This window comes from Grampus griseus (genome assembly GCF_964374135.1).
Source record: "Grampus griseus genome assembly, chromosome: 1".
Taxonomy (NCBI): domain Eukaryota; kingdom Metazoa; phylum Chordata; class Mammalia; order Artiodactyla; family Delphinidae; genus Grampus; species Grampus griseus.
The window spans coordinates 46,167,883-46,195,398 of NC_139017.1; the positions used below are offsets into that span (position 1 = coordinate 46,167,883).

General features: G+C 37.3%; 1 protein-coding gene and 1 pseudogene across 2 annotated transcripts in view; one reads left to right on the plus strand and one right to left on the minus strand.

Annotated features, from left to right (window-relative positions):
* CR1 (complement C3b/C4b receptor 1 (Knops blood group)) overlaps positions 1–18,036 on the minus strand; it is a gene marked incomplete at both ends in the record, with an annotated part of 102,122 nt that extends 84,086 nt beyond the window's left edge. Inside the window, 3 exons of the mRNA XM_082653398.1 lie at positions 5,806–5,891; positions 17,178–17,277; positions 17,892–18,036. Of these exons, the coding sequence (XP_082509524.1) occupies positions 5,806–5,891; positions 17,178–17,277; positions 17,892–18,036 (331 nt within the window). The remainder of the gene's footprint in view (positions 1–5,805; positions 5,892–17,177; positions 17,278–17,891) is intronic.
* Positions 18,035–18,736, plus strand: LOC309821943 (uncharacterized protein C9orf40-like; annotated as a pseudogene). The gene is made up of 2 exons: positions 18,035–18,043; positions 18,130–18,736. The product of its transcript is annotated as an uncharacterized protein C9orf40-like (transcript).
* Positions 18,737–27,516: the final 8,780 nt, after the last annotated feature.

Genomic DNA, 27,516 nt, shown 5'->3' on the forward strand with positions numbered 1-27,516 from the left:
AACAAGATGAACTTAATTGACATTTATAGGACATTCCATCCAAAAACAACAGAATACACTTTCTTCTCAAGTGCTCATGGAACATTCTCCAGCATAGATTATATCTTGGGTCACAAATCAAGCCTTGGTAAATTTAAGAATATTGAAATCATATCAAGTATCTCTTCCACGCACAACACTATGAGACTAGATATCAACCACAGGAAAAAAATATGTAAAAAATACAAACACATGGAGGCTGACTAAACAATACACAACTTAATAACCAAGAGATCACTAAAGAAATCAAAGAGGAAATCAAAATACCTAGAAACAAATGACAATGAAAACACAATGACCCAAAAGCTATATGATACAGCAAAAGCAATTCTAAGAGGGAAGTTTTTAGTAATACAACCTTACCTCAAGAAACAAGAAACATCTCAAATAAACAACCTAACCTTACACTTAAAGCAATTAGAGAAACAAGAACAAAAAACCCCCACAATTAGCAGAAAGAAAGAAATTATAAAGATCAGCTCAGAAATAAATGAAAAAGAAATAAAGGAAACAATAGCAAAGATCAATAAAACTAAAAGCTGGTTCCTTGAGAAGATAAACAAAATAAACCATTAGCCAGACTCATCAAGAACAAAAGGGAGAAGACTCAAATCAATAGAATTAGAAATGAAAAAGAAGTAACAACTGACACTGCAGAAATACAAAGGATCATTAGAGATTACTTCAAGCAACTCTATGCCAATAAAATGGAAAACCTGGAAGAAATTGACAAATTCTTAGAAAAGCACAACCTTCTGAGACTGAACCAGGAAGAAATAGAAGATATAAGCAGGCCAATCACAAGTACTGAAATTGAGACTGTGATTAAAAATCTTCCAACAAACAAAAGCTCAGGACCAGATGCCTTCACAGGCAAATTCATCAAACATTTAGAGAAGAGCTAAGCCCCTATCCTTCTCAAACTCTTCCAAAACATAGCAGAGGGAGGAACAATCCCAAACTCATTCTACGAGGCCACCATCACCCTGATACCAAAACCAGAAAAAGTTGTCACAAAGAAAGAAATCTACAGGCCAATATCACTGATGAGCATAGATGCAAAAATCCTCAACAACATACAGGCAAACAGAATCCAACAGCACATTAAAAGGATCATACACCATGATCAACTGGGGTTTATCCCAGGAATTCAAGGATTCTTCAATATACACAAATCAATCAATGTGATACATCATATTAACAAACTGAAGGATAAAAACCATATGATCATCTCAATAGATGCAGAAAAAGTGTTCAACAAAATTCAACACCCATTTATCATAAAAACCCTCCAGAAAGTAGGCATAGAGGGAAGTTACCTCAACATAATAAAGGCCATATATGACAAACCAATAGCCAGCATCGTTCTCAATTGTGAAAAACTTAAACCATTTCCTATAAGATCAGGAACAAGACAATGTTGTCCACTCTCACCACTATTATTCAACATACTTTTGGAAGTTTTAGCCACAGCAATCATAGAAGAAAAAGAAATAACAGGAATCCAAATCAGAAAAGAAGAAGTAAAATGGTCACTGTTTGCAGATGACATGATACTATACATACAGAATCCTAAAGATGCTACCAGAAAACTACTAGAGCTAATCAATGAATTTGGTAAAGTAGCAGGATAAAAATTAATGCACAGAAATCTCTGGCATTCCTATACACTAATGATGAAAATTCTGAAAGAGAAATTAAGGAAACACTCCCATTTACCACTGCAACAAAAAGAATAAAATACCTAGGAATAAACCTACCTAAGGAAACAAAAGACCTGCATGCAGAAAACTATAAGACACTGATGAAAGTAATTAAAGCTGATACAAACAGATGGAGAGATATACCATGTTCCTGGACTGGAAGAATCAACATTGTGAAAATGACTCTACTATCCAAAGCAATCTACAGATTCAATGCAATCCCTATCAAACTACCAATGGCATTTTCACAGAAGTAGAACAAAAGATTACACAATTTGTATGGAAACACAAAAGACTCCGAATAGCCAAAGCAATCTTGAGAAAAAAAAAAAAATGGAGGTGGAGGAATCAGACTCCCTGATTTCAGACTATTCTACAAAGCTCCAGTAATCAAGACAGTATGGTACCGGCACAAAAACAGAAACATAGATCAATGGAACAGGACAGAAAGCCCCGACATAAACCCACACACATATGGTCACCTTATTTTTTATAAAGAAGGCAAGAATATACAATGGAAAACTGGCATGCTACATGTAAAAGAATGAAATTAGAACACTCCCTAACACCATACACAAAAATAAACTCAAAATGGATTAAATACCTAAATGTAAGTCCAGACAGTATAAAACTCCTAGCTGAAAATATAAGCAGAACACTCTATGATATAAATCACAGCAATATCCTTTTTGACTCACCTGCTAGAGAAATGGAAATAAAAAGAAAAGTAAACAAATGGGACCTAATGAAACTTAAAAGCTTTTTCACAGCAAAGGAAACCATAAGCAAGACAAAAAGACAACCTCAGAATGGGAGAAAATATTTTCAAATGAAGCAACTGACAAAGGATTCATCTCCAAAATTTACAAGCAGCTCAATATCAGAAAAACAAACAACCCAATCGAAAAATGGGCAGAAGACCTAAATAGACATTTCTCCAAAGAAGCTATACAGATTGCCAACAAACACATGAAAGGATGCTCAACATCACTAATCATTAGAGAAATGCAAATCAAATCTACAATGAGGTATCACCTCACACCAGTCAGAATGGCCATCATCAAGAAATCTACAAACAATAAATGTTGGAGAGAAGGTGGCGAAAAGGGAACCCTCTTGCACTGTTGGTGGGATGTAAATTGACACAGCCACTCTGGAGAACAGTATGGAGGTTTCTTAAAAAACTACAAATAGAACTACCATACCACCCAGCAATCCCACTGCTGGGCATATACCCTGAGAACACCATAATTCAAAAAGAGTCATGTACCACAATGTTCATTTCAGCTCTATTTACAATAGCTGGGACATGGAAACAACCTAAGTGTCCATCGACAGATGAATGAATAAAGGAGATGTGCCACATATATACAATGGAATATTACTCAGCCATAAAAAGAAACAAAATTGAGTTATTTGTAGTGAGGTAGATGGACCTAGAGTCTGTCATACAGAGTGATGTAAGTCAGAAAGAGAAAAACAAATACCATATGCCAACACATATATATGGAATCTAAAAAGAAAAGGTTCTGATGAACCTAGGGGCAGGACAGGAATAAAGACAGAGACATAGAGAATGCACTTGAGTACACGGTAAGTGGGAAGGTTAAGCTGGGATGAAGTGAGAGAGTAGCATTGACATATATACACTACCAAATGTAAAATAGATAGCTGGTGGGAAACAGCTGCATAGCACAGGGAGGTCAGCTCGGTGCTTTGTGACCACCTAGAGGGGTGGCATAGGGAGGGTGGGAGGGAGATGCAAGAGGGAGGCGATGTGGGGATATATGTATGCATACAGCTGATTCGCTTTTTTATACAGCAGAAACTAACACAACATTGTAAAGCAATTATACTCCAATAAAGATGTTAAAAAAATTGTAACCACAAAGAAAAGTAAATAATTGTAAATACAAAAAAAAAAAAGAAGATACACAGATGGCACAAAAGAAAACAAGAAATTCTGCCAAGCCTCCTTTGCCAGAAGGAGGGCCTTCCTCCCTGATCTGAGGAGAAAAGCCTCCTCTTGCCTGAAGAAACTAACAGCCTCTCCTGAGGTAGCTGTCCTGATAGGACTGCTGTGGAAAATACAGAATGCTCTATTAAATTTGAATTTCAGAAAAACAAGAAAATTTCTAAGTATATCCCAAATATTGCATGGCACATATTTATACTACAGAAATATTTGTTGCTTCTCTGAATTCAAATTTAATTGGGCATCTTGCATTTTTATTTACTAAGTCTGGCAACCCAAATTGCAAGAACTGATGATTTTCCTCAGGACCTATCCCTACCACCTTGCATTGTTTCTAGTCCTCTAACCAGATTCAAGCCCTGACAGGACCAGGGAGATTTGGGGAAATAAAACTTACGACCTATGAGAAAGTATAAAATACAGCAAAAGAATTGAGATTCTGAATTCAATGTGTTAGTTTGAGTGTGGCCTAACAGAATGAAGTTGAAAAGCAGAACATTATTAGTATACTGCAGAGGAAAACATCCTGTGGCCTAGGGACTTAGGAATGATAGAGTGGATTTATTATGTAAGACCTGTTCATCTACTCCCTAATTATCTCCATGGTGCACATAGGTTGAAAGTGAGACCTTTTACCCAAGGCTTTGAGAAATACATCTATGCAAAAGTTTCAGCATCCTTGAAGAACTCTGTGATGGCTATTCTCCATAGGCCAGGAATGACAGTGGGAATGGTAGCTATTAAATGGGGTTACCTGAATCCAATGGGGATGAAAGGACCTCAGGGTTGCAGAGGCCAAGTGGTAACACTTAACTGTCAGAGACAACTGAAGCAGAAATCAGAATGATTTTCCTGCAAAGATCTTTATCATTGGCTCATTGATCATGGAATCTCTAAAACTGAAGTAGCTGGATACTGGTCTAAAGTTTTAGTTGATTTGTATTAGCAAAGAAGATCTAGGTCTAGTGAACAGAAGCCTGACTTGAATCACTACAAAAGAGAGTTTTGGTTATTTATCAACCAATTCTAAGACTTGAGAACCAATTTAGAGACCCAGAGCAGCTTCAATAAAACAGGAGACTGGCTCTTCTTGAGGAAGAGGAAGCACCTGCTGCACAGCCAAAATGTATACTGTAAGTTTCCTCCCTACCCTTCACCAAGGAGGCTTAAAGCCACTTGTCAGGGTTGGATATAGAAAAGGTTACAGAATTATAGATAGAGACAAAAAAATGGAAATATGTCAAGGTGTATTATTTTTAATATAATGAGATCTTCTATAGTCTTGTATAAATTGTGTATAAAACATACTATTTTGTCATCTGATTTTCTTCACAGAAATAGATATAATAATCATCTTTATAAATATTAAGTGCTTTTCCATAATATCTTTTTATGGCTGAATAAATTTTCAATGTATGGATGTATTTCTTCTAATTCTGCATGGCTATTTTATGCTTCTTAGGGAATTCTCTGTAGTCACTTTTGACATGTCTTTTTGCTTCCAATAGGTTATTTCCAAACCATATTAGGGACCATGCAGTGCATTTAGGTTAGTTTAACATGTTTGCCATTATAAAGTATGCTGCAATAAAAAGTTTACAATCTGTTTATTTCCTAAGTATAAATTCTAAGAAGCGGGTCAAAATATAAGCCCATTTTTGAGGCTCATATTACATTATGACTTTCAAGAGAGTGTGTTGAACCATTGGCACATGAAAGTGTGAATTCCTCCACAGCTTCATCAAACCTCAAAGAATATCATTTTAAAAATCTTTACTAATTTTTTAAGTAGCATGGTTATTATACTGGGGATGGCAGAACCAACATAATTCCAAATTAATTGGAGTAAAAATAAAAGTTTGAAGACTTTTATGCATTTAAGTCCCGAGGTTCAGAAAAGGCACAACCCAGGATAAAGATGAACTTAAGAAAACAGTTGCCAGGACCCCGCATGTATTTTTGAGACCATTATAGCTGTCTGCAGCCATCTGAATGACAGAATGCAAAAATCAATTAAGATTTTTATAACTCCAGGGGGAAAGTGAGAATGTATTGGTAAAGGTGATAGAAAAGAATATTTCAACTCACTCTCACAAATAGGTGGGTCATTATCCCAGGTGACAGAGTTGCCAGAGATGATGCATGCAGCAGAGGATTTACCAATGAGTCGGTATCTAGAGGCAAAGAATAATGAATGTTATATTCTAAATAAACACTTAATCCTGTTTAAATTGCTGCTTATAAGAGATTACAATCTTGGAAAATTTAGAAGGACAATTTCCATTTGTCAAAGTACTATTGCTTTCCCAACTTTTGTGTCTTTATCTGAACTTTAAAATTATCTTCTCCATGCCTTCTAAATTAGATGAGATCTCTCTTCTTTATTAGGTTAAGGCACATTTTTTATATACATCTAAGATAAATATGATTCATCAAACTATAACCAAAGGAAATCCAAACAAGACAAAAACAGTTGAACACTTATTTCATATTATAAATGTTAAAGGCAGAAATTCTCAATTAGTACACCACAAGCTGTTCAAAGTTTGCCATACAATTTGGAAAAACTGATGACATTTATTTTTACTTCAACTGAAATTTTCTATAGTCATGGTGTGTTGGGCTGAACCATTCATGAAAATTGGTGGAGAGTAAGGCCGAACTTGATACTACTACAGGTTAAGACAAATAGTGTCAAATAACAGTCAAGTGTTATTTGGTATAGCTGAGAACACTGCCTTATGAATATATAAGAAACTATGGCAGCACAAACTTTATTCAAACATAAAAATGGGTCAAATGGAGATCAAATGAAAAGAGCTGTGGCTGTTCTTGAAGAAACCTGAAGCACTGTTACATTGAAGCAGTGGTTATGTTGTATTTATTAATGCCTTCAGTATTGTTTTCAGGTTTTTAATGCCTTCCAGTACACCATCAAAAATGAAGATATTCTAAATTGCACTGCAAACACACATACACACAAATAGATAACAAATGGAGTAAAGGAAAGCTGCAGTCTTTCCACTGTGTGTGCATCTCTTCCTTCCTGTTTGCCATAGGAGCGGAGAATCATGGAGACCCCTCTGGTTTTCGACTTCATAAAGATTATTTCTTAAAGTGCTCTTTTTGATTTTCTAATCAAGAAGATTGGGATAAAAATGGTGAAGCAAGTTCTAACTTGAGTCGGCAATTCTTCTAAAACGTTTTGTTTTGTTTTATTTTTTTGCATGTTGTCACATGATAGAAGAATGATTTATTAGAACAAATTCCATAACAAATCATATAAAATAACCATTTTCTGAAAGACATCCATAAGACCACTTGAGGACAAATGCACAGAGGTGCCTCCAAGAAGCCAGACAAATAAGTTACCAATCCAATGTCTGGTGTGAGTGGAGGAGCCCTCCTGCTGCTATCTTGAAGTCTAGGTCTCACCAACCAGGCTCTGCTGATGCTGCCATTGCAGGCAGAATAAGGCTCACATGCGGGGGCATGAGATATGCCAGCGCACCCAGGTTCCGCTATTGACAGAGCTGCTGGTGGACTGGGACCTGCTGCTTCCCATGTGTGTGTGACATGGGAAGGATAGACTTCCCCCATCCCGAATTTCTCCTTATGCTGCTAATTTAGGCAGATTGGGCCACCACTATCACTAAGTATGGGTCTCCCTACTACATCCCTGCTGAGCTTTCCCTTCCCCAGTCCTTTAACAGGGGAGTAGGCTTCTCTCTCTCTCTGCTTGTTGACTGTTCTGGCTTACAGTCTTCTATAGCACCCATCCTGAGAGATAAAAAGAAAACGCAGGGAACTCACTGCAGGGTCATTCTTTTAAGTTCTGGGGTCCCTAGCCAGTCCACTTTCTTTCTACCTTTTGTGGTCCTTTTATGGTTGTATGTTGAACAATTTCTAGGGTATTTAACTATGTGTAGAGAGAGAAGCAGGGAAAAGTGAATCTGGAACTGGAAGTTCAATAACAGCTCTTTAAAAGCTGATTACAAAAGTTAATAGTCATTGTAGAAAAACTGTGAAAGATACAGAAAATTCCAGTAATGGAAAAAAATTACCTAAACTGTATCTTACAACATAGTTAATGGTTTAGAGAAGTGTTTCTCCAAAGTTTTATTTGCATAGAAATCACCAGGGGATCTTGTGAAAATACAATTCTGATTCAGTGGGTATGAAAATTCTGCATTTCTAACAAGCTCCCAGGAGATGCTGACCTTGCTGGTCTGTGCACCAAACTCTGGGTCAAGAACTTACGGAAAATTCTTTCGGTTTCTTACATGAAGAGATATACATGTAACATGGATGTCAGCTGTCAAGTAGGTGTAGTTAAACTGGGCCAGGACCTATATTTCACAGCTGTGTGAGAGTCCTCTTCCGCACACATGATTACTGTGTGTCTTAGGGCTAATTTCCCCATACTCCTCTCTGCTTCCACTTTCCTGTGTCCCTCCCTACTGGCTTTGGGTTCTGCACTACATTTCATCTAGCAGCCATGCCCAGGATTTTTGTGGGTTTCTCCCACAAATCCACTTGCTCAAAGCATTTGTTGTTGCATTTGGGGGAAGTTTTAGGGAGTGTTACACTGGGAAGTGAATGCCATTAGGCATTTTATTCCAACCCTCACTTGTCTTTCTCCTCCTTCTTCTCTGGAAAAACAAGCAACTTCCTCTCCTTTCCTTGCACAGAACAGTCCCTTTGGGGTCTCACCTTCTTTAAATATAATGTCTATCCTAAAACTGTTTTCATTATATACAATATTGTTGGGTAGAACACCTACATTTGCTTTTCAGATTTCCTTTTGGGGCCTTATTGAGATCGACAGTCCTGGGTTCTCTGTTTACCCCTACCTACCCATCATGAGTTCTCAGACTGGTGAGTTTGGGAGAAGTATAGGGCAATTCATCTCAAACTTCTGCATCTTGTGCCTCATTCCCACTCTTCATGCCTGCAGAGAGGATGTATATTCTCTGCCATGTGCTAAGGGGCCTCTTACCCCCTGTGGTTAGTGGTGGTGGGGATGGGATGGATACGGGAAGCTTACAGTTGTCCAGCTGTGTCTGAGAATAGGTAATTACATTTAATTATGGGATTTTAAAAATTAGGTCATTTAGCCCTGACCTAAAGTTATATTCTCTACTAATCTCTTTCAGCAATAAAGATATAATTTGATCTTCATCTGTCTGATTCCTCAGCTGGTTCAGAAATTTCGTGGTGAAGATACATGTATTGTTTATTGGAATCCCTCAAACCCCAGCAAATATAATCAATCCCCAATATTTTTATTGGCAGAATAATATTCCATCACATGAATGGACCATAATTTACTCAAATAATCCCCTGTTGTTGAACATTAAGATGTTTTCCATTCCAACCTTTCCAAGCCTTTAGAGTCTAAAAGGCTTCAAAAAGGAAGACTGTTAAGTTTGACTTCTTGGCAAAAGTGTATTGCCTAAATTGTGTTAAATGGTATAAATTTGTATCAATTTATAGTGCTACTAGGAGTTTATGTCAATGCCCATTACCCTGAACTTCAAAACTAACAGCTACACAGAGGGATTTTTGTGTATTTTGTTTATTGCTATATCTCCAGCTTCCAGAATAGTACCTATTCTTAGTATTTGTGAGCTCTGAATAAATACTTTTGGATTGAATAAGTGGTTAAAGTAGCATATTATTGTTATTTTCATTTGTATTAATTTTATTAATAGCAAGGCCAGACTCTTCCACATGTATTTACAATTTGTACCTTTTTCTTTTGTTAATTGCCACTTTGTATCTTTTAATCATTTCTCTATTTAGGTGTTCATATTTTGTTTGTAAGGGCTTTTTATATATTTTTGTGGTTTTTCATTTGTATTTTATTTGTTTTTAGTATTTGTATATGTGTCAATTCTATAAACCTCTCTGTGGATTCTGCCTTTGCTTGAAATGAACCCACTGACTTGAAATGTTCCTAAATCTGATACATATTTATTATTTTTTTATTTCATTTTATTTAGGTGTCACATATAACATGTAATTCTTTGATCAATATGAAATTTTTGTGGTGCATAAAATGTGCTAATTATTTAACATAAATAAAAAATACTAGTTCGCTTACTGCTTTGAAATGCTGCATGATACCTTCATATAATTCCCTCTTTTACAAATTTGAGTCTATTTCTGGACTTCCCATTCTACTCTTGAGCTCTGTATTTTATAATATACCATTATAATATACTTAAAGTTACTTTAACTTAATAATATGCTTTGAAGTAAAGATGTTGAAGATTTGAATAATATAAACCGAAGCCCTTTTAGTAGATTGGTTTTCAACTTTGTACTCTACGGTGAGAGAATGTACTTTTAAATTCTATAGGTTATTCAAGAAAGGTAATAGATATACTAGGTAGAAAATCTTCATGTAGAAAAACAACAAATTTGCTTTACATCCTGATTACAATGAACATGATCTCATTTTTATAAAACAAATTTCTAAAAGGAAAAAACAAAAATACCCCAATTGTGCCCCCAACTTATATGAAGAAAGTGTAACATTTTCTTCCCTCTATTTTGCTACATGGATTAATTTGTTTACTTTTGTTCAGTTGGAAATTATTTTTTACCCTACCAGGGTAACATCCATTAAAAATACACATGAATTTGTTTTCTCCATTTTTTGAGGTCAAGAATGAGACATTGACTATAAGTCTAGCACTTTAAAATTTTCTTAATTTCAAGATTTCCTGTTATACTCTGTGATTTTAGATATAATTATGTTCTTAAATCCCTCTCTAAAAATAATCTTCCTTTACATCAATGAAACACCCATGTTAAAAATAAATCATCTGATAACTTGTATCCTGAAATCTTGATGAACTATTTATTAGCTATAATATGTTTGTGTGTGTGTGTGCATTCCTTAGCATTCTCTATACCAGATATGTCATTTGCAAACAGAGGGGTTGTTTCCCTTTTCTTTTTTTGATTGAACTATAGTTGGTATACAATATTGTATTAATTTCAGATGTACAACATGGTGATTTGACATATTATATATATACATATACATGTGTATATATATGTATATATTGAATTGATCACCACAATAAGCCTAGTAACCATCTGTCATGATGCAAAGTTATTACAATATTACTGCCTATATTCTCTATGCTGTACATTACATCCTGTGATTTATTTATTTTATAACTGGAAGTTTATACCTCTTGATCTCCTTTACCTGTTTCACCCAACCCCCTATCCCCCTTCCCTTTGATGACCACCAGTTTGTTCTCTGTATCTATGAGTCCATTTCTGCTTTGCTTTGTTTTGTTTGTTCATTTGTTTTGTTTTTTGGATTCCACATATAAGTGAAATCATATTTGTCTTTCTTTGCCTAACTTATTTCACTTAACATAATGCCCTCTAGGTCCATTCATGTTGTCACAAATGACAAGATTTCATTCTTTTTTATGGCTAAGTGATATTATTTTGTATATATACTCCATCTTCTTTATCCATTTACCTATCAATGACACTTAGGTTGCTTCCATATCTTGACTATTGTCATAGATATATTTATGTTATGTCCTCTTCTTGGGTTTATCCCTTTATCATTATGTAATGTCCTTCTGTGTCTTCTGTTACAGTCTTTGTTTTAAAGTATATTTTGTCTAATATAAGTCTTGCTGTTCCAGCTTTCTTTTTGTTTACATTTGTGTGGGATATCTTTTTCTATCCTTTCACTTTCAGTCTGTGTGTGCCTTTAGATTTGAAGTGAGTCTCTTGTAGACAGCATATATATGGGTCTTGTTTTCTTAATCCATTCAGCCACCCTGTATCTTTTTTTTTTTTAATTGGGGTATAGTTGCTTTACAATGTTGCATAGGTTTCTGCTGCACAACAAAGTGAATCAGCTATACGTATATACATATCCCCTCCGTCTCTGACCTCCCTCCCACCCCCCTCCATCCCACCCATCTAGGTCACCACAGAGCACCGAGCTGAGCTCCCTTTGCTATACTGCAGTTTCCCACTAGCTAGCTATTTTACACATGGTAGTGTATATATGTCAGTCCCAATCTCCCAATTCATCCCAACTCCCTTTCCCCCCACATGTCAACACATCCGTTCTCTATGTCTACGTCTCTATTCCTGCTCTGCAAATATGTACCTGTACCATTTTTCTAGATTCTACATATATGCCTTAATATACAATATTTGTTTTTCTCTTTCTGACTTACTTCACTCTGTATGAGAGACTCTAGGTCTATGCACATCTCTACAAATGACCCAATTTCATTCCTTTTTATGGCTGAGTAATATTCCATTGTATATATGTGCCACATCTTCTTTATCCATTCATCTGTTGACATTTATATTGCTTCCATGCCCTGGTATTGTAGATAGTGTTGCAATGAATATTGGGGTGCATGTGTCTTTTTGAATTATAGTTTTCTCAGGGTATATGCCCCTTAGTGGTATTGCTGGATCATATGGTAGTTCTATTTTTAGTTTTTTTAAGTAACCATACTGTTCTCCATAGTGGCTGTATCAATTTACATTCCACCAACAGTGCAAGAGGGTTCCCTTTTCTCCACACCTTCTCCAGCATTTATTGTTTGTAGATTTTTTGATGATGGCCATTCTCACTGGTGTGAGGTGATACCTCATTGTAGTTTTGATTTGCATTTCTCTAATAATTAGTGATGTTGAGCAGCTTTTCATGTGCCTCTTGGCCATCTGTGTGTCTTCTTTGGAGAAATGTCTGTTTAGGTCTCCTGCCTATTTTTGGATTGGGTTGTTTGTTTTTTTGATATTGAGCTGCATGAGCTGCTTGTACATTTTGGAGATTAATCCTTTGTCAGTTGCTTCGTTTGCAAATATTTTCTCCTATTCTGAGGGTTGTCTTTTCATCTTGTTTATGGTTTCCTTTGCTGTGCAAAAGCTTTGAAGTTTCATTAGGTCCCATTTATTTTTGTATTTATTTTCATTTCTCTAGGAGGTGGGTCAAAAAAGATCCTGCTGCGATTTAGGTCAAAGAGTGTTCTGCCTGTTTTCCTCTAAGAGTTTTATAGTTTCTGGCCTTATATTTGGTCTTTAATCCATTTTGAGTTTATTTTTGCATATGGTGTTAGGGAGTGTTCTAATTTCATTCTTTTCCCAGTACCACTTGTTGAAGATACTGTCTTTTCTCCATTGTATATTCTTGCCTCCTTTGTCATAGATTAGGTGAACATAGCTGTGTGAGTTTATCTCTGGGCTTTCTATCCTGTACCATTGATCTATATTTCTGTTTTGGTGCCAGTACCATACTGTCTTGATTACTATAGCTTTGTAGTATAGTCTGAAATCAGGAAGCCTGATTCCTCCAGCTCCACTTTTCTTTCTCAAGATTGCTTTGGCTATTTGGAGTCTATTGTGTTTCCATACAAATTGTTAATTTTTTTGTTCTACTTCTGTGAAAAATGCCATTGGTAATTTGACAGGGATTGCATTGAATCTGTAGATTGCTTTGGGTAGTATAGTCATTTTCACAATATTGATTCTTCCAATCCAAGAACATTGTATCTTTTGATTAGAGTATTTCATTCATTTACATTTAAAGTAATTACTGATAGGTAAGTACTTTTTGCCATATTGTTAATTGTTTTATGGTTGTTTTTGTAGTTCTTCTCTGTTCCTTTCTTGTTCTCTTGTTCTCTTCCCGTGTGATTGGATGATTCTCTCTAGCTTTATGTCTGTATTCTTTTCTCTTTATATTTTGTGTTATAGGTTTTTGGTTTGTAATTACCATGAGATTTACATATAGCAACCTATGTATATAGCAGCCTATTTTAATTTGATTGTTGCTTAAGTTGGAGCACATTCTAAAAGCACTGCATTTTTACTCCTTCCCCCATTTTATGTTTTTGACATCATATTTTACATCCTTTCATTCTGCGTATTGCTTAACTATTTATTTTAGATTTAGATGGATTTTACTAACTTTGTCTTTTAAACTTCATACTAGCTTTATAAGTGGTAGATCCACTACCTTAACTCTGTGTTTGCCTTTACTAGTGAGATATTTTTCCCTTCATAATTTTTTTTTGTTTCTAGTTATGGCCTTTTCTTTTCCATTCAAAGAAGTTCCTTTAACATTTCTTGTAAAGCTTTTACAAGCTTAGTTTAGTGGTGATGATCTTTTAGCTTTTACTTGTCTGGGAGGCTCCATCTCTCCTTCAATTCTGAATGATAAATTTGTTGGGTAAATATTCTTATAAGTCTTTTCCTTTCAGCACTTTGAAAATATTGTGCCAGTCCCTTCTGGCCTGTAAAGTTTCTGCCTAAAAATCAGTTGATAGTCTTATGGGGGTTTCCTCGTACATAACTTGTTTATTTCTTGTTCCTTTTAAGATTCTCTCTTTAACTTTTGACGTTTTAATTGCAGTGTATCTTCATGTGGGTCTCTTTGGCTTCATCTTGTTTGGGACTCTCTGTGCTTCCCGGATTTTAACGTATGTTTCCTTTGCCAGGTTAGGGAAGTTTCTAGCCATTATCTTTTCAAATAGGCTTTCTGTCCCTTTCTTTCTCTTTTCTCCTTCTGGGCCCCCTCTAATGAAAATGTTAGTATGCTTGATGTAGTCTCAGAGGTTCCTAAGGCTATCTTCATTTTTTAATTCCTTTTTTTCTTTTCGCTGTTCCAATTGGGTGATTTCCACTACTCTGTCTTCCAGACCACTGATCTGTTCTTCTGCATCCTCTATTCTGTAATTGATTCCCTCTAATGTATTTTTCATTTCAGTTATTGTATTCTTCAGTTCTGATTGGCTCTTGTTTGTATTTTCTATCTCTTTGCTGAAGTTCTCATGTTGTTCATCCATTCTTCTCCTGAGTTTGATGAGCATCTTTATGACTATTACTTTGAACTCTTTATCTTGTAAATTGCTTATCTCCATCTTGTATATTTCTTTTTCTGGGGTTTTATCTTGTTCTTTTACTTGGAAGGTATTCCTTTGTCTCCTATTTTGCCTAACTCTAGGTGTTTGTTTTTATCCATTAGGTACATCAGCTACATCTCCCAACCTTAAAAGAGTGGCCTTATGTAGACAGTGTTATGTAGAGCCCAGTGGCATAATCCCCCCTGGTCACCCGAGCCAGGTGCTCAAGGCTATCCCCTGCATGGGCTGCCTGCATCTTCCTGTTGTGTTTAGGCCATGACTTCTACAGACACACTGGTAGGCAGGGCTGATCCCCAGCCCAGCTGTCTGTGAGGACTGGTTGCAACTTGTGTGGGCTCGCTAGTGGGAAGGGCTAGGTCCCCAGAATGTGAGCCACTTTGGAGGAGCACTGGTCCTGGGCAGAACCATGTACCAGGTAGGATGGGGTAGGAGCTTCTTTAGAGGGACTGGCTGAGGCAGGTGGGTTGGGCTGGGCAGGTACTTAGAGGAACGTTGGGGTGGGGCACACACAGTTACCTATGTTGATGGAGAGTAACAGAAAGGCACCTACCAGCACTGGGCCAGCTAGGTGTAAGGAGAGAAAAAAATGGCACCTACCAGCACTTCCATCCCCTGGTACCTGCCCCAGAATTAATCAATAAATCTCCTCCTCATAAAGCCAAGGCATTTTTTAAGTTGCTGCTCTGTCTGTGATGGGACCCAGAGCAAGTGAGCCCTTCAAGAGCAGTCTCCCGCTGCCCTCTGGCTCCCCTGAAACATAAGCCTGCTGGTTTTCAAAGCCAGACACTATGGTGGTTTGTCTTCCTGGTGCAGATGCCCCAGGCTGGGGAGCCCAGTGTGGGTCTTGGACCCCTCACTCCTCAGGGGGGATCCCCATGGTTGTGATTTTCTTCTGGCTTGTGGGTCACTGCATGGGGGGTGGGGTGTGTTCTGACTAGACCACATCTCTTCCCCTCCTCTTCATCTCAATGTGGCCTTTTCTTTATATCCTTAGTTGTAGAAAATCTGTTCTGCTAGTCTTCAGGTCACTTTCAGAGATAGTTATTCTATATGTACTTGTAGTTTTCGTATGTCTGTGGGAGAAGGCGAGGATTTTTCTACTCTACCGTCTTGATCTGGCCTCCAAATAGAGACTGTTTTAATTCCAAACAGAGATTGTTTTAATTCTCCTTTCCAATCTGGATGCCTTTTATTTCTTTTTCTTGACTAATTTCCTGGCTAGAACTTTCAGTATAATGTTAAATATTTGTGTGACAATTTTAATTTATATAAATGTGTATGTGATGTGGTATACATGTGTATCTGTTTATGTGTGTGTGTATGTGCTGCAGAAATATATTTCTTAGTTGTTGATCATGGTAAAATAAGTTTGAAAACCACTGTCCTAGAGAAACTTTTGCCCATGTGTACTAGGTGACATGTATGAGTATCTTTATATCAGGGATGCTTATAATAGCCAAAACAAAACAAAGCAAAACAAACTAGAAATAATCTAAATATCTAACAACAACAAAAAAAAGAAATAAATTCTTCTGTATCCAGACAAGAGAACACTATCCTAAATGAAAATGAATTAACCACAACAACATGAGTGAATATCAGAAAAAAACTATTAAATCAAAATCAATTTGCAAAGATGTTCATATAAAATCATGTCATTTATATAAAGTTCAAAATATGTATAACTAAAAATATAATGATTAGGACTATGTATGGGAAAAAATGGAAAAGAAATGCAAGGGATAAACAAAATTCAGGATGGTGGTTACTTCTGAAGAAGTTTTGGAGGTGAAGGAATGGAAACTGGGAAAAGCACATAGTGTCAAAGGTACTAGTGATGGTTTTTAAGGTGGGTGGGGTATGCATGGAAATTCATTTTATTGTTATTACTATTTTTATGTTTCACTTATGTTATTTTGCGTGTATTTTAAGTAATAATAAGTAATAAAAACAGAACAAAAGTTAAGATAAAAGGGGTCCCTATTTTTTTCCTAAATTTGTTGTCTCCCCTACAGATAAGCCAAGAGTATATCCACAGCAAGATTCCTGTATTGTGAACACTTCTGGGGAGGTGCTATCACAATTAAGATTTGCCCATCCACCACATCTACTCCATCATCCCAAATAAACAACTCTTTCCTACTTTTTCCTGAGTCCAACATTTCTAGCTCTTATTGCTCTGAGTTAAGAATATATGTGTGTTTGTTCCACTTACTTCTTTAGAATGCTGGTCCTTCTCATCTAGTAAATGCTTCACTTGGCTTTAGGTACATTAATTTGGTGTGCAAACACTACCCTCACCCCTCCAATTTCTAGCATGGTTACAGGTTTTTTTCCTATTTTTTCAAATATTTGTTTAGTCATTGCAAGGGTAGTTAAATGCCTGGATTCAAGGCACAACTTCTACTTAGAAATCTTACTGCTCTGTTTTAAATGGACAGGTAGTTTGACTTTCCTTTCTGAGACTACTGTTAAGAGACTAGTGTTACAATTCTAGAACTGTCATCCCAAACAAGGCTACTGCCAACTCACCCTTCATTACAAAAATAATTGACAGTTGATCCAAACTGGGTGTCTTTGTTGATGTCCATTTTGCCATTTATGAGGTCTGGAAGAGATCCACATGATTTACCTATGGGAAAGAAGCAGAATGTGGGGACTGGGTCTAGAATACTCTGAACGTCTGTTAATACATAAGGTCCCAAACTGACCATAGCTCTTGTAGTTCCACAGATTTGCCACCTTGAGGAAACTCACAAGACTGCCTCAGGATCAGCCACCTACTAAGCACCACTTTCAAAAAGACCTCCCTTCCAGATCTCATCCCCATATTTTTTGCCTCTTAGAAAGATGTAAACTCTGTTTATTACTAAAATGCTTACTCTGTCATTCAACCAGTGTACATCAAAAGTCTTGAAGTTTGGGATTCTCTCCCCACCTACACTTTTCTTTCCTTTCCTGAGTCATTCATTACTTAGTTTCAATTGTAAAAATGGGACACCCCTAGTGAATGGAGATTTTCCCTCAGGCATGCCTCGTGATGGTCATTTCTCGTGAAATGAACTTGTAATGAAGGTGCTAGGAACTCAAAGCAGTAGGAAGATATGACCTACAAGAATAACTCTCACATCTTTTTATACTTTAGGCAAAGTTACCAAGACACGTGTCTTTGTTTCAAACTTTGAACGACTCATCAGATCTTAAGGATTATTGACACAGAGGAGTCCTCAGTCTAGAGTTACTTACGCCTACAGTAGTTTGCAGGGCTTGACCAGACAGAGTTTTGCAGGCAGGTGATAGAGAACACTCTTCTGTAGTAACCAAGGCGGCATTTATACTTCAAAGATGTCCCAACAGGAAACTCATCTTTGTCAATCTGTTCTGTAGGCATGGCGAATGTAAGGTGCACCGGGGATTGGCATTGACCTGGAGAGCAAGACCACAGGGACGTCAAAGTTAGTGGAGAGGCCCTCCGCTCCCACAGCTACGGGAGTCCCGCTCCTGGCGGGCTCCGCCCGAGCCTTTGGGGCCCACGGGCAAGCGGCGTGCTGCCGAGCCCCTGACGTTCCACGTGCCCTGGAAGCGGATCCTGCTCCGCGACTTTCCTGAGGAGCCGGCGCGGCCACGGCTTTGGATCCCGCCGTCGGGGGTCTCGCATTCCGGGCAGCCCCTCGGCGTCCCGGAGCTGCCCCGAAAGCGTAAAATCGACGCAGGGGCTATGACTGAGTCTTCGGTTTCGCCCAGCAAGCGCCGCGATGGTGGGGACACTGGCGCCCCGGACGGCGCGGAGCGTGAGGGCCGAGGACTGGAGACCGGCGAGCCGCCTCTGCTGCAGCCGCCCGTGAGGCCCCGCGGGCCAGGGGAGGGGCGGTGGCGACGACGGGGCGGGGCGCGCAGACTCCCTGCGGGTAGACTGGTGGGCCGCGCCGCGCCAGCTCAATGAAGCATTTTGTCAGTATAACAACTTCCAGTGCTGGAGGAATCCTTTACCACCTATTGATCTGGCAGACATTGAAGGTGTAAGTGAAGACAACGCGACAAAAACACTTCCGGGCAAGAATGAAGTGGTTGAGATTAATATGGAGTCCTGACAGAAGGAGCTGAAGAAATGGGTTTTTCTGAATTTGAGGAGACATCTCTAAGTGAATTTATGTCTTCTTAAGGAAAAAACTTATTTTCCATATTTGATGTGATATCATTCTCAAACCTGAAAAATGAGAAAAAGTTGTGTTTTTTTGTGGTACGCGGGCCTCTCATCGCTGTGGCCTCTCCCCCTGCGGAGCACAGGCTCCGGACGCGCAGGCCCAGCGGCCATGCCCCACAGGCCCAGCCGCTCCGCGGCATATGGGATCTTCCCAGACCGGGGCGCGAACCCGTGTCCCCTGCATCGGCAGGCGGACCCTCAACCACTGCGCCACCAGGGAAGCCCAGGAAAAGTTGTTTTAAAGGTAAATGCCTGCAGTCACTACTGTACCTCCCAATAGGGATTTGTCAAAGATATAGTGCATTTACAGGAGAAGTATTTTATGTATGCATTCTTAAGAAAAATTTATGTTTAGGTTCTAGATTTGAAGATATCAATCTTATACAAAGGAATTCTGACAGTTTTAGAAATAGATGGGAAGCATTCAGATATTCCTCTTCTTGCACCAAAAAGTTAATTTGTGCTACATGAAATGAATATTGTTTTATAATAACTTATTAATAAAATGCTTTCTAATATATTTCATCAACTGTTCTTCGTTCAACAAATAGCTGACTTAAACATCTATGCAAACTTAAAATGTGGGGGATTCTTTCTGAAACCTGGTATTGTTTCTGTTTCGTTTTATTTATTTATTTTGGCTGCACGCAGGTTTTCTCTAGTTGCGGTGAGCGGGGGCTACTCTTCTTTGCGGTGCACAGGCTTCTCACTGTGGTGGCTTTTCTCGTTGCGGAGCACAGGCTCTAGGCGCAAGGGCTTCAGTAGTTGTGACACACGGGCTCAGTAGTTGTGGCTCACGGGCTCTAAAGCGCAGGCTCAGTAATTGTGGCTCACGGGCTCAGTTGCTCTGCGACATGTGGGATCTTCCCAGACCAGGGGTCGAGCCCGTGTCCCCTGCATTGGCAGAGGGATTCTTAACCACTGCGGCACCAGGGAACTCCCCCCAGTATTGTTTTTTTTTTCTCCCCTTAGTTTATTTACTTATTTATTTTTTAAATTGTTATTGGTATAGTTGATTTACAATGTTGTGTTAGTTTCTGCTGTACAGCAAAGTGAATCAGTTATACATATACATATATCCACTCTTTTCTAGATTCTTTGCCCATATAGGTCATTACAGAGTATTAAGTAGAGTTCCCTGTGCTATACAGTAGGTCCTTATCCATGATCCATTTTATTTTATTTTTTTAATTTAAGTTAATTTAATTTTTTTAATTTTTTTTAATATCTTTATTGGAGTATAATTGCTTTATGATGGTGTGTTAGTTTCTGCTTTATAAGAAAGTAAATCAGCTATACATATACATATTTCCCAGTATCTCTTCCCTCTTATGTCTGCCTGACTCCTACCCTCCCTATCCCACCCCTCTAGGTGGTCACAAAGCACCGAGCTAATCTCCCTGTGCTATGCGGCTGCTTCCTACTAGCTATCTATTTTACGTTTGGTAGTGTATATATGTCCATGCCACTCTCTCACATTGTCCCAGCTTACCCTTCCCCCTCCCCGAGTCCTCAAGTCCATTCTCTAGTAGGTCTGCATCTTTATTTCCATCTTGCCCCTAGGTTCTTCATGACCATTTTTGTTTTGTTTTGTTTTGTTTTTTTAGATTCCATATATATGTGTTAGCATACGGTATTTGTTTTTCTCTTTCTGACTTACTTCACTCTGTATGATAGACTCTAGGTCCATCCACCTCACTACAAATAACTCAATTTCGTTCCTTTTTATGGCTGAGTAATATTCCATTGTATATATGTGCCACATCTTCTTTATCCATTCATCTGTACATGGGCACTTAGGTTGCTTCCATGTTCTGGCTATGGTAAATAGAGCTTCAATAAGCATTGTGGTAGATGACTCTTTTTGAATTATGGTTTTCTCAGGGTATATGCCCAGTAGTGGGATTGCTGGGTCATATGGTAGTTCTATTTGTAGTTTTTTAAGGAACCTCCATAATGTTCTCCATAGTGGCTGTATCAATTTACATTCCCACCAACAGTGCGGGAGGGTTCACTTTTCTCCACACCCTCTCCAGCATTTATTGTTTGTAGATTTCTTGATGATGGCAATTCTGACTGGGGTGAGATGATATCTCATTGTAGTTTTGATTTGCATTTCTCTAATGATTAATGATGTTGAGCATTCTTTCATGTCTTTGTTCGCAGTCTGTATATCTTCTTTGGAGAAATGTCTATTTAGGTCTTCTGCTCACTTTTGGATTGGGTTGTTTGTTTTTTTGATATTGAGTTGCATGAGCTGCTTGTAAATTTTGGAGATTAACCCTTTGTCAGTTGCTTCATTTGCAAATATTTTCTCCCATTCTGAGGGTTGGCTTTTCATCTTGTTCATGGTTTCCTTTGCTGTACAAAAGCTTTTAGGTTTCATTGGGTCCCATTTGTTTATTTTTCTTTTTATTTCCATTTCTCTAGGAGGTGGATCAGAAAGTATCTTGCTGTGATTTATGTCATAGAGTGTTCTACCTATGTTTTCCTCTAAGAGTTTTATAGTGTCTGGCCTTACATTTAGGTCTTTAATCCATTTTTAGTTTATTTTTGTGTATGGTGTTAGGAAGTGTTCTAATTTCATTCTTTTACATGTAGCTGTCCAGTTTTCCCAGCACCACTTATTGAAAAGGCTGTCTTTTCTCCATTGTATATTCTTGCCTCCTTTATCAAAGATAAGGTGACCATATGTGTGTGGCCTTATCTCTGGGCTTTCTATCCTGGTCCATTGATCTATACTTCAGTTTTTGTGCCAGTCCATACTCTCTGGATTACTGTAGCTTTATAGTATAGTCTGAAGTCAGGGAGTCTGATTCCTCCAGCTCCATTTTTCTTTCTGAAGATTGCTTTGGCTATTCGGGGTCTTTTGTGTTTCCATACAAATTGTGAAATTTCTTGTTCTAGTTTTGTGAAAAATGCCTGTGGTAGTTTGATAGGGATTGCATTGAATATGTAGATTGCTTTGGATAGTAGAGTCATTTTCACAGTGTTGATTCTTCCAGTCCAGGAACATGGTATATCTCTCCATCTGTTTGTATCAGCTTTAATTACTTTCATCAGTGTCTTATAGTTTTCTGCATGCAGGTCTTTTGTTTCCTTAGGTAGGTTTATTCCTAAATATTTTATTCTTTTTGTTGCAATGGTAAATGGGAGTGTTTCCTAATTTCTCTTTCAGATTTTTCATCATTAGTGTATAGGAATGCCAGAGATTTCTGTGCATTAATTTTGTATACTGCTACTTTACCAAATTCATTGATTAGCTCTAGTAGTTTTCTGGTAGCATCTTTAGGATTCTCTATGTATAGTATCATGTCATCTGCAAACAGTGACAGCTTTACTTCTTTTCCGATTTGGATTCCTGTTATTTCTTTTTCTTCTCTGATTGCTGTGGCTAAAACTTCCAAAACTATGTTGAATAATAGTGCTGAGAGTGGACAACGTTGTCTTTTTCCTGATCTTCGTGGAAATGGTTACAGTTTTTCACCATTGAGAACAATGTTGGCTGGGGTTTTGTCATATATGGCCTTTATTATGTTGAGGTAAGTTCCCTCTGTGCCTCCTTTCTGAAGGGTTTTTATCATAAATGGGTGTTGAATTTTGTCGAAAGCTTTTTCTCCATCTATTGAGATGATCATATGGTTTTTATTTTTCAATTTGTTAATATGGTGTATCTCATTGATTGATTGCGTGTATTGAAATATCCTTGCATTCCTGGGATAAGCCCCAGTTGATCATGGTGTATGATCCTTTTAATGTGCTGTTGGATTCTTTTTTCTAATATTTTGTTGAGGATTTTTGAATCTATGTTCATCAGTGATATTGGCCTGTAGTTTTCTTTCTTTGTGACATCTTTGTCTGGTTTTGGTATCAGGGTGATGGTGGCCTTATAGAATGAGTTTGGGATTGTTCCTCCCTCTGCTGTATTTTGGAAGAGTTTGAGAACGATAGGTGTTAGCTCTTCTCTAAATGTTTGATAGAATTCGCCTGTGAAGGCATCTGATCCTGGGCTTTTGTTTGTTGGAAGATTTTTAATCACAGTTTCAATTTCAGTGCTTGTGATTGGTCTGTTTATATTTTCTATTTCTTCCTGAAAGTTGTGCATTTCTAAGAATTTGTCCATTTCTTCCAGGTTATCCTATTGGCATATAGTTGCTTGTAGTAGTCTCTCATGATCCTTTGTATTTCTGCTCTGTCAGTTGTTACTTCTCCTTTTTCATTTCTAATTCTATTGATTTGAGTTTTCTCCCTTTTGTTCTTGATGAGTCTGGCTAATAGTTTATCAATTTTGTTTATCTTCTCAAAGAACCAGCTTTTAGTTTTATTGAGCTTTGCTATTGTTTCCTTCATTTCTTTTTCATGTATTTCTGATCTGATCTTTATGATTTCTTGCCTTCTGCTAACTTTGTGGTTTTCTTGTTCTTCTTTCTCTAATTGCTTTAGGTGTAAGGTTAGGTTGTTTATTTGATAAGTTTCTTGTTTCTTAAGGTAGGATTGTATTGCTATAAACTTCCCTCTTAGAACTGTTTTTGCTGAATCCCATAGGTTTTGCATCTTTGAGTTTTCATTTTCATTTGCTTCTAGGTATTTTTTGATTTCCTCTTTGATTTCTTCAGTGATCTCTTGGTTATTAAGTAGTGTATTGTTTAGCCTCCATGTCTTAGCGTCTTTTACAGATTTTTTCCTGTAATTGATATCTAGTCTCATAGTGTTGTGGTCGGGAAATATACTTGATATGATTTCAATTTTCTTAAATTTACGAAGGTTTGATTTGCCACCCGTGATATGATCTATCCTGGAGAATGTTCCATGAACACTTGAGAAGACAGTGTATTCTGTTGTTTTTGGATGGAATATCCTATAAATACCAATTAAGTCCATCTTGTTTAATGTATCATTTAAAGCTTGTGTTTCCTTATTTATTTTCGTTTTTGATGATCTCCCCATTGGTGAAAGTGGGGTGTTAACGTCCCCTACTATGATTGTGTTACCATCGATTTCCCCTTTTATGGCTGTTAGTATTTGCCTTATGTATTGAGGTGCTCCTATGTTGGGTGCATAAATATTTACAATTGTTATATCATCTTCTTGGATTGATCCTTTGATCAAGTCTATTTTGTCTGATATGAGAATTACTACTCCAGCTTTCTTTTGATTTCTGTTTGCATGGAATATCTTTTTCCATCCCCTCACTTTCAGTCTGTATGTGTCCCTAGGTCTGAAGTGGGTCTCTTGTAGACAGCATATATATGGGTCTTGTTTTTGTATCCATTCAGCCAGTCTATGTCTTTTGGTTGGAGCATTTAATCCGTTTACCTTTAAGGTAATTATTGATATGTATGTTCCTATTACCATTTTCTTAATTGTTTTTGGTTTGTTATTGTAGGTCTTTTCCTTCTCTTGTGTTTCCTACCTAGAGAAGTTCCTTTAGCATTTGTTGTAAAGATGGTTTGGTGGTGCTAAATTGTCTTAGCTTTTGTTTCTCTGTGAATATTTTAATTTCTCGTCTCATTTAATTTGAATGAGATCCTTGCTGGGTAGAGTAATGTTGTTGTCGGTTTTTCCCTTTCATCACTTTAAATATGTCCTGCCACTCCCTTCTGGCTTTCAGAGTTTCTGCTGAAAGATTAGCTGTTAACTTTATGGGGATTCCCTTGTATGTTATTTGTTGTTTTTCCCTTGCTGCTTTTAATATTTTTTCTTTGTATTTACTTTTTGATAGTTTGATTAATATGTGTGTTGGCATGTTTCTCCTTGGATTTATCCTGTATGGGACTCTCTGTGCTTCCTAGACTTGATTGACTATTACCTTTCCCATATTAGGGAAGTTTTCAACTCTAATCTCTTCACATATTTTCTCAGTCCCTTTCTTTTTCTCTTCTTCTTCTGGGACCCCTATAATTCGAATGTTCGTGTGTTTAATATTGTCCCAGAGGTCTCAGAGACTGTCCTCAATTCTTTTCATTCTTTTTTCTTTATTCTGCTCTGCAGTAGTTATTTCCACTCTTTTATCTTCCAGGTCACCTATCAATTCTTCTGCCTCAGTTATTCTGCTACTGATTCCTTCTAGAGAATTTTAAATTTCATTTATTGTGTTGTTCATTATTGTTTGTTTGCTCCTTAGTTCTTCTGTGTCCTTGTTAAATGTTTCTTTTATTTTCTCCATTCTATTTCCAAGATTTTGGATCATCTTTAGTATTATTCTGAATTCTTTTTCAGGTAGACTGCCTATTTCCTCTTCATTTGTTTGGTTTGGTGGGTTTTTACCTTGCTCCTTTATCTGTTGTGTGTTTCTCTGTCTTCTTATTTTGCTTAACTTACTGTGTTTGGGGTCTCCTTTTCACAGGCTGCAGGTTCGTAATTCCCGTTGTTTTTGGTGTCTGTCCCCAGTGGCTAAGGTTGGTTCAGTGGGTCGTGTAGGCTTCCTGGTGGAGGGGACTAGTGCCTGTGTTCTGGTGGATAAGGGTGGATCTTGTCTTTCTGGTGGGCAGGTCCACATCTGCTGTGTGTTTTGGGGTGTCTGTGAACTTAGTATGATTTTAGGCAGCCTCTCTGCTAATGGGTGGGGTTGTGTTCCTGTCTTGCTAGTTGTTTGGCATCGGGTGTCCAGCACTGTAGATTGCTGGTCGTTTAGTGGAGTTGGTGTTGATATGGAGATCTCTGGGAGTTTTTCACCGTTTGATATTACATGGAGCTGGGAGGTCTCTGGTGGACCAATGTCCTGAACTTAGCTCTCCCACTTCAGAGGCACTGCCCTGACACGCGGTCAGAGCACTGAGACACTTTTGGGAGGTCTGAGGTCTTCTGCCAGCGTTCAGTAGGTGTTCTGTAGGAGTTGTTCCACATGTAGATGTACTTCTGATGTATTTGTGGGGGGGGAAGGTCTCTCCACGTCTTACTCTTCTGCCATGTTGAAGCTCCTTCCCCCTTGTATTGTTTTAAAAGAGCTTTCTAAATGTAAAGTAGTGAAAATTTTAATTGGGTAGGATATTTGCCTAAGTTCCAATATTTAACATTTGTTAAACTTGACTTTGGGCAATCAAAAAATGGATAAAAAACAAGGAGAAATGAGTAAATGCTTCCTTCCCCCTTTTCCCAGGATAAGAGGAAAGAAATTTATCATATTTCTCTTTCTTTTCTTTTTTTTTTAATTCCTTGGTTTTGGATTGTTTTGAGGATATGGTGTTTCATGCTTATTACGTTAGACTTGTAGTTATAAACACTGACAACACTTCAAAAAGTTTTGAATGGGCCCCACTCCTGAGAGATTCACATGTAATTGTTCTGAGGTGGGCTTTGGATGTAGCTATTTCTTTCAGGAACCAATTCTCCTTCCTCTCATTCCTCAAATGAACAGACCTGTTTGAGAACCACTAGACTAATGATAGTTTTTCCTGTTTAAAGGAGATGAGTAACTTGAGCTGAAGCTCTGCCTCCTTAATTAGCTTTGTTTTTATTTTGCTCTGTTGAGTGCTTTATTACAACTAAATTATTGTGTCATTATTACTGTTTTATTGTTAAAGAAATAAAGTAAACAATATGTGTTTGAGTTAAAAAAATAGTTATTGTAGAAATTTCTATGCTACTTTCTCTTTTTTTCTCCAGTATGTTTCATAGACGTAGCAGTAACCTATGTTGGAAGTCTGTTGCCAAGTCAGCACAAAGAAATTTCAGCACATGATTTGTAGACAAAGCTCAACAACTATGAAAGCATATTTTTAAGTGCATATTTTAAATATTAGACTCAGCTACCACCCCTTAAGACCTCATAGGTTTAAGTTAAAGTAATAAAAATACCATTTAGAGTCAATCAATATGTAATCAAGAAGAAATATATGCTGGAAAAATACCATTTTACTTTAGTTTTTAAAATCTCTCTCTTTTTTTTTTAATCTCTTGTTCCTCCCCACACTTCCTACTAATTAATTCAAATAATGGAGGATAGATTGAAACCAATCAATTAACTGGTCAATATTTTCAGTCTTCAAAGAACCAACTTTTGGCTTTGTTGGTTTATGTTTATCTTCATTTTATTTTTACTAAAATTTTCTTGAGTTTATTTGGTGTTCTTTTTTAAAAAATGAATTTCTTGAGATAATTACTTAGAATTTTTTATTTTCAGCTTTTCATAGTCTAAAAAAAGCTTCAGACTATTATTTTTATTCTAAGCATTGATTTAGCTGTATTGCACAAGTTTTAATGTGTCATATTTTCTTTTTTTTCAGTTTAAAATATTTGATAATGACCATTGTAGTTTCTTCAATGACCCATGGTTTACTTAGAAATGTTTTACAGAACTTACAACCATTTGAAGAATGTTTTTAGCTGTATATTTATTAACAAGTTTTGAGATTGAGTTTGTTTTATGGCTCAGCGTATGATCAACTGAGATAACTGTAGGTGTATGTAAAAAATATGTGTCTGTGGTAGAGGGTGCAGTGCCCTGGGTATATCAGTGAGGGACAATCTGTTAATATTTGTTTAAGTCTTCTACACAGTTACTGATTTGTTGGAGGTCTGCTTATTCTACCAGATAATGTTCCATCTATTGTACATGTGTCTTATTTCTTTTTCTAACTCTGTCCATTTTTTTACTTTTATATATTAATATATACATATTTTTAACATTTTTATTTAGGTACAGTAATGTACCTTTATATATTTTAA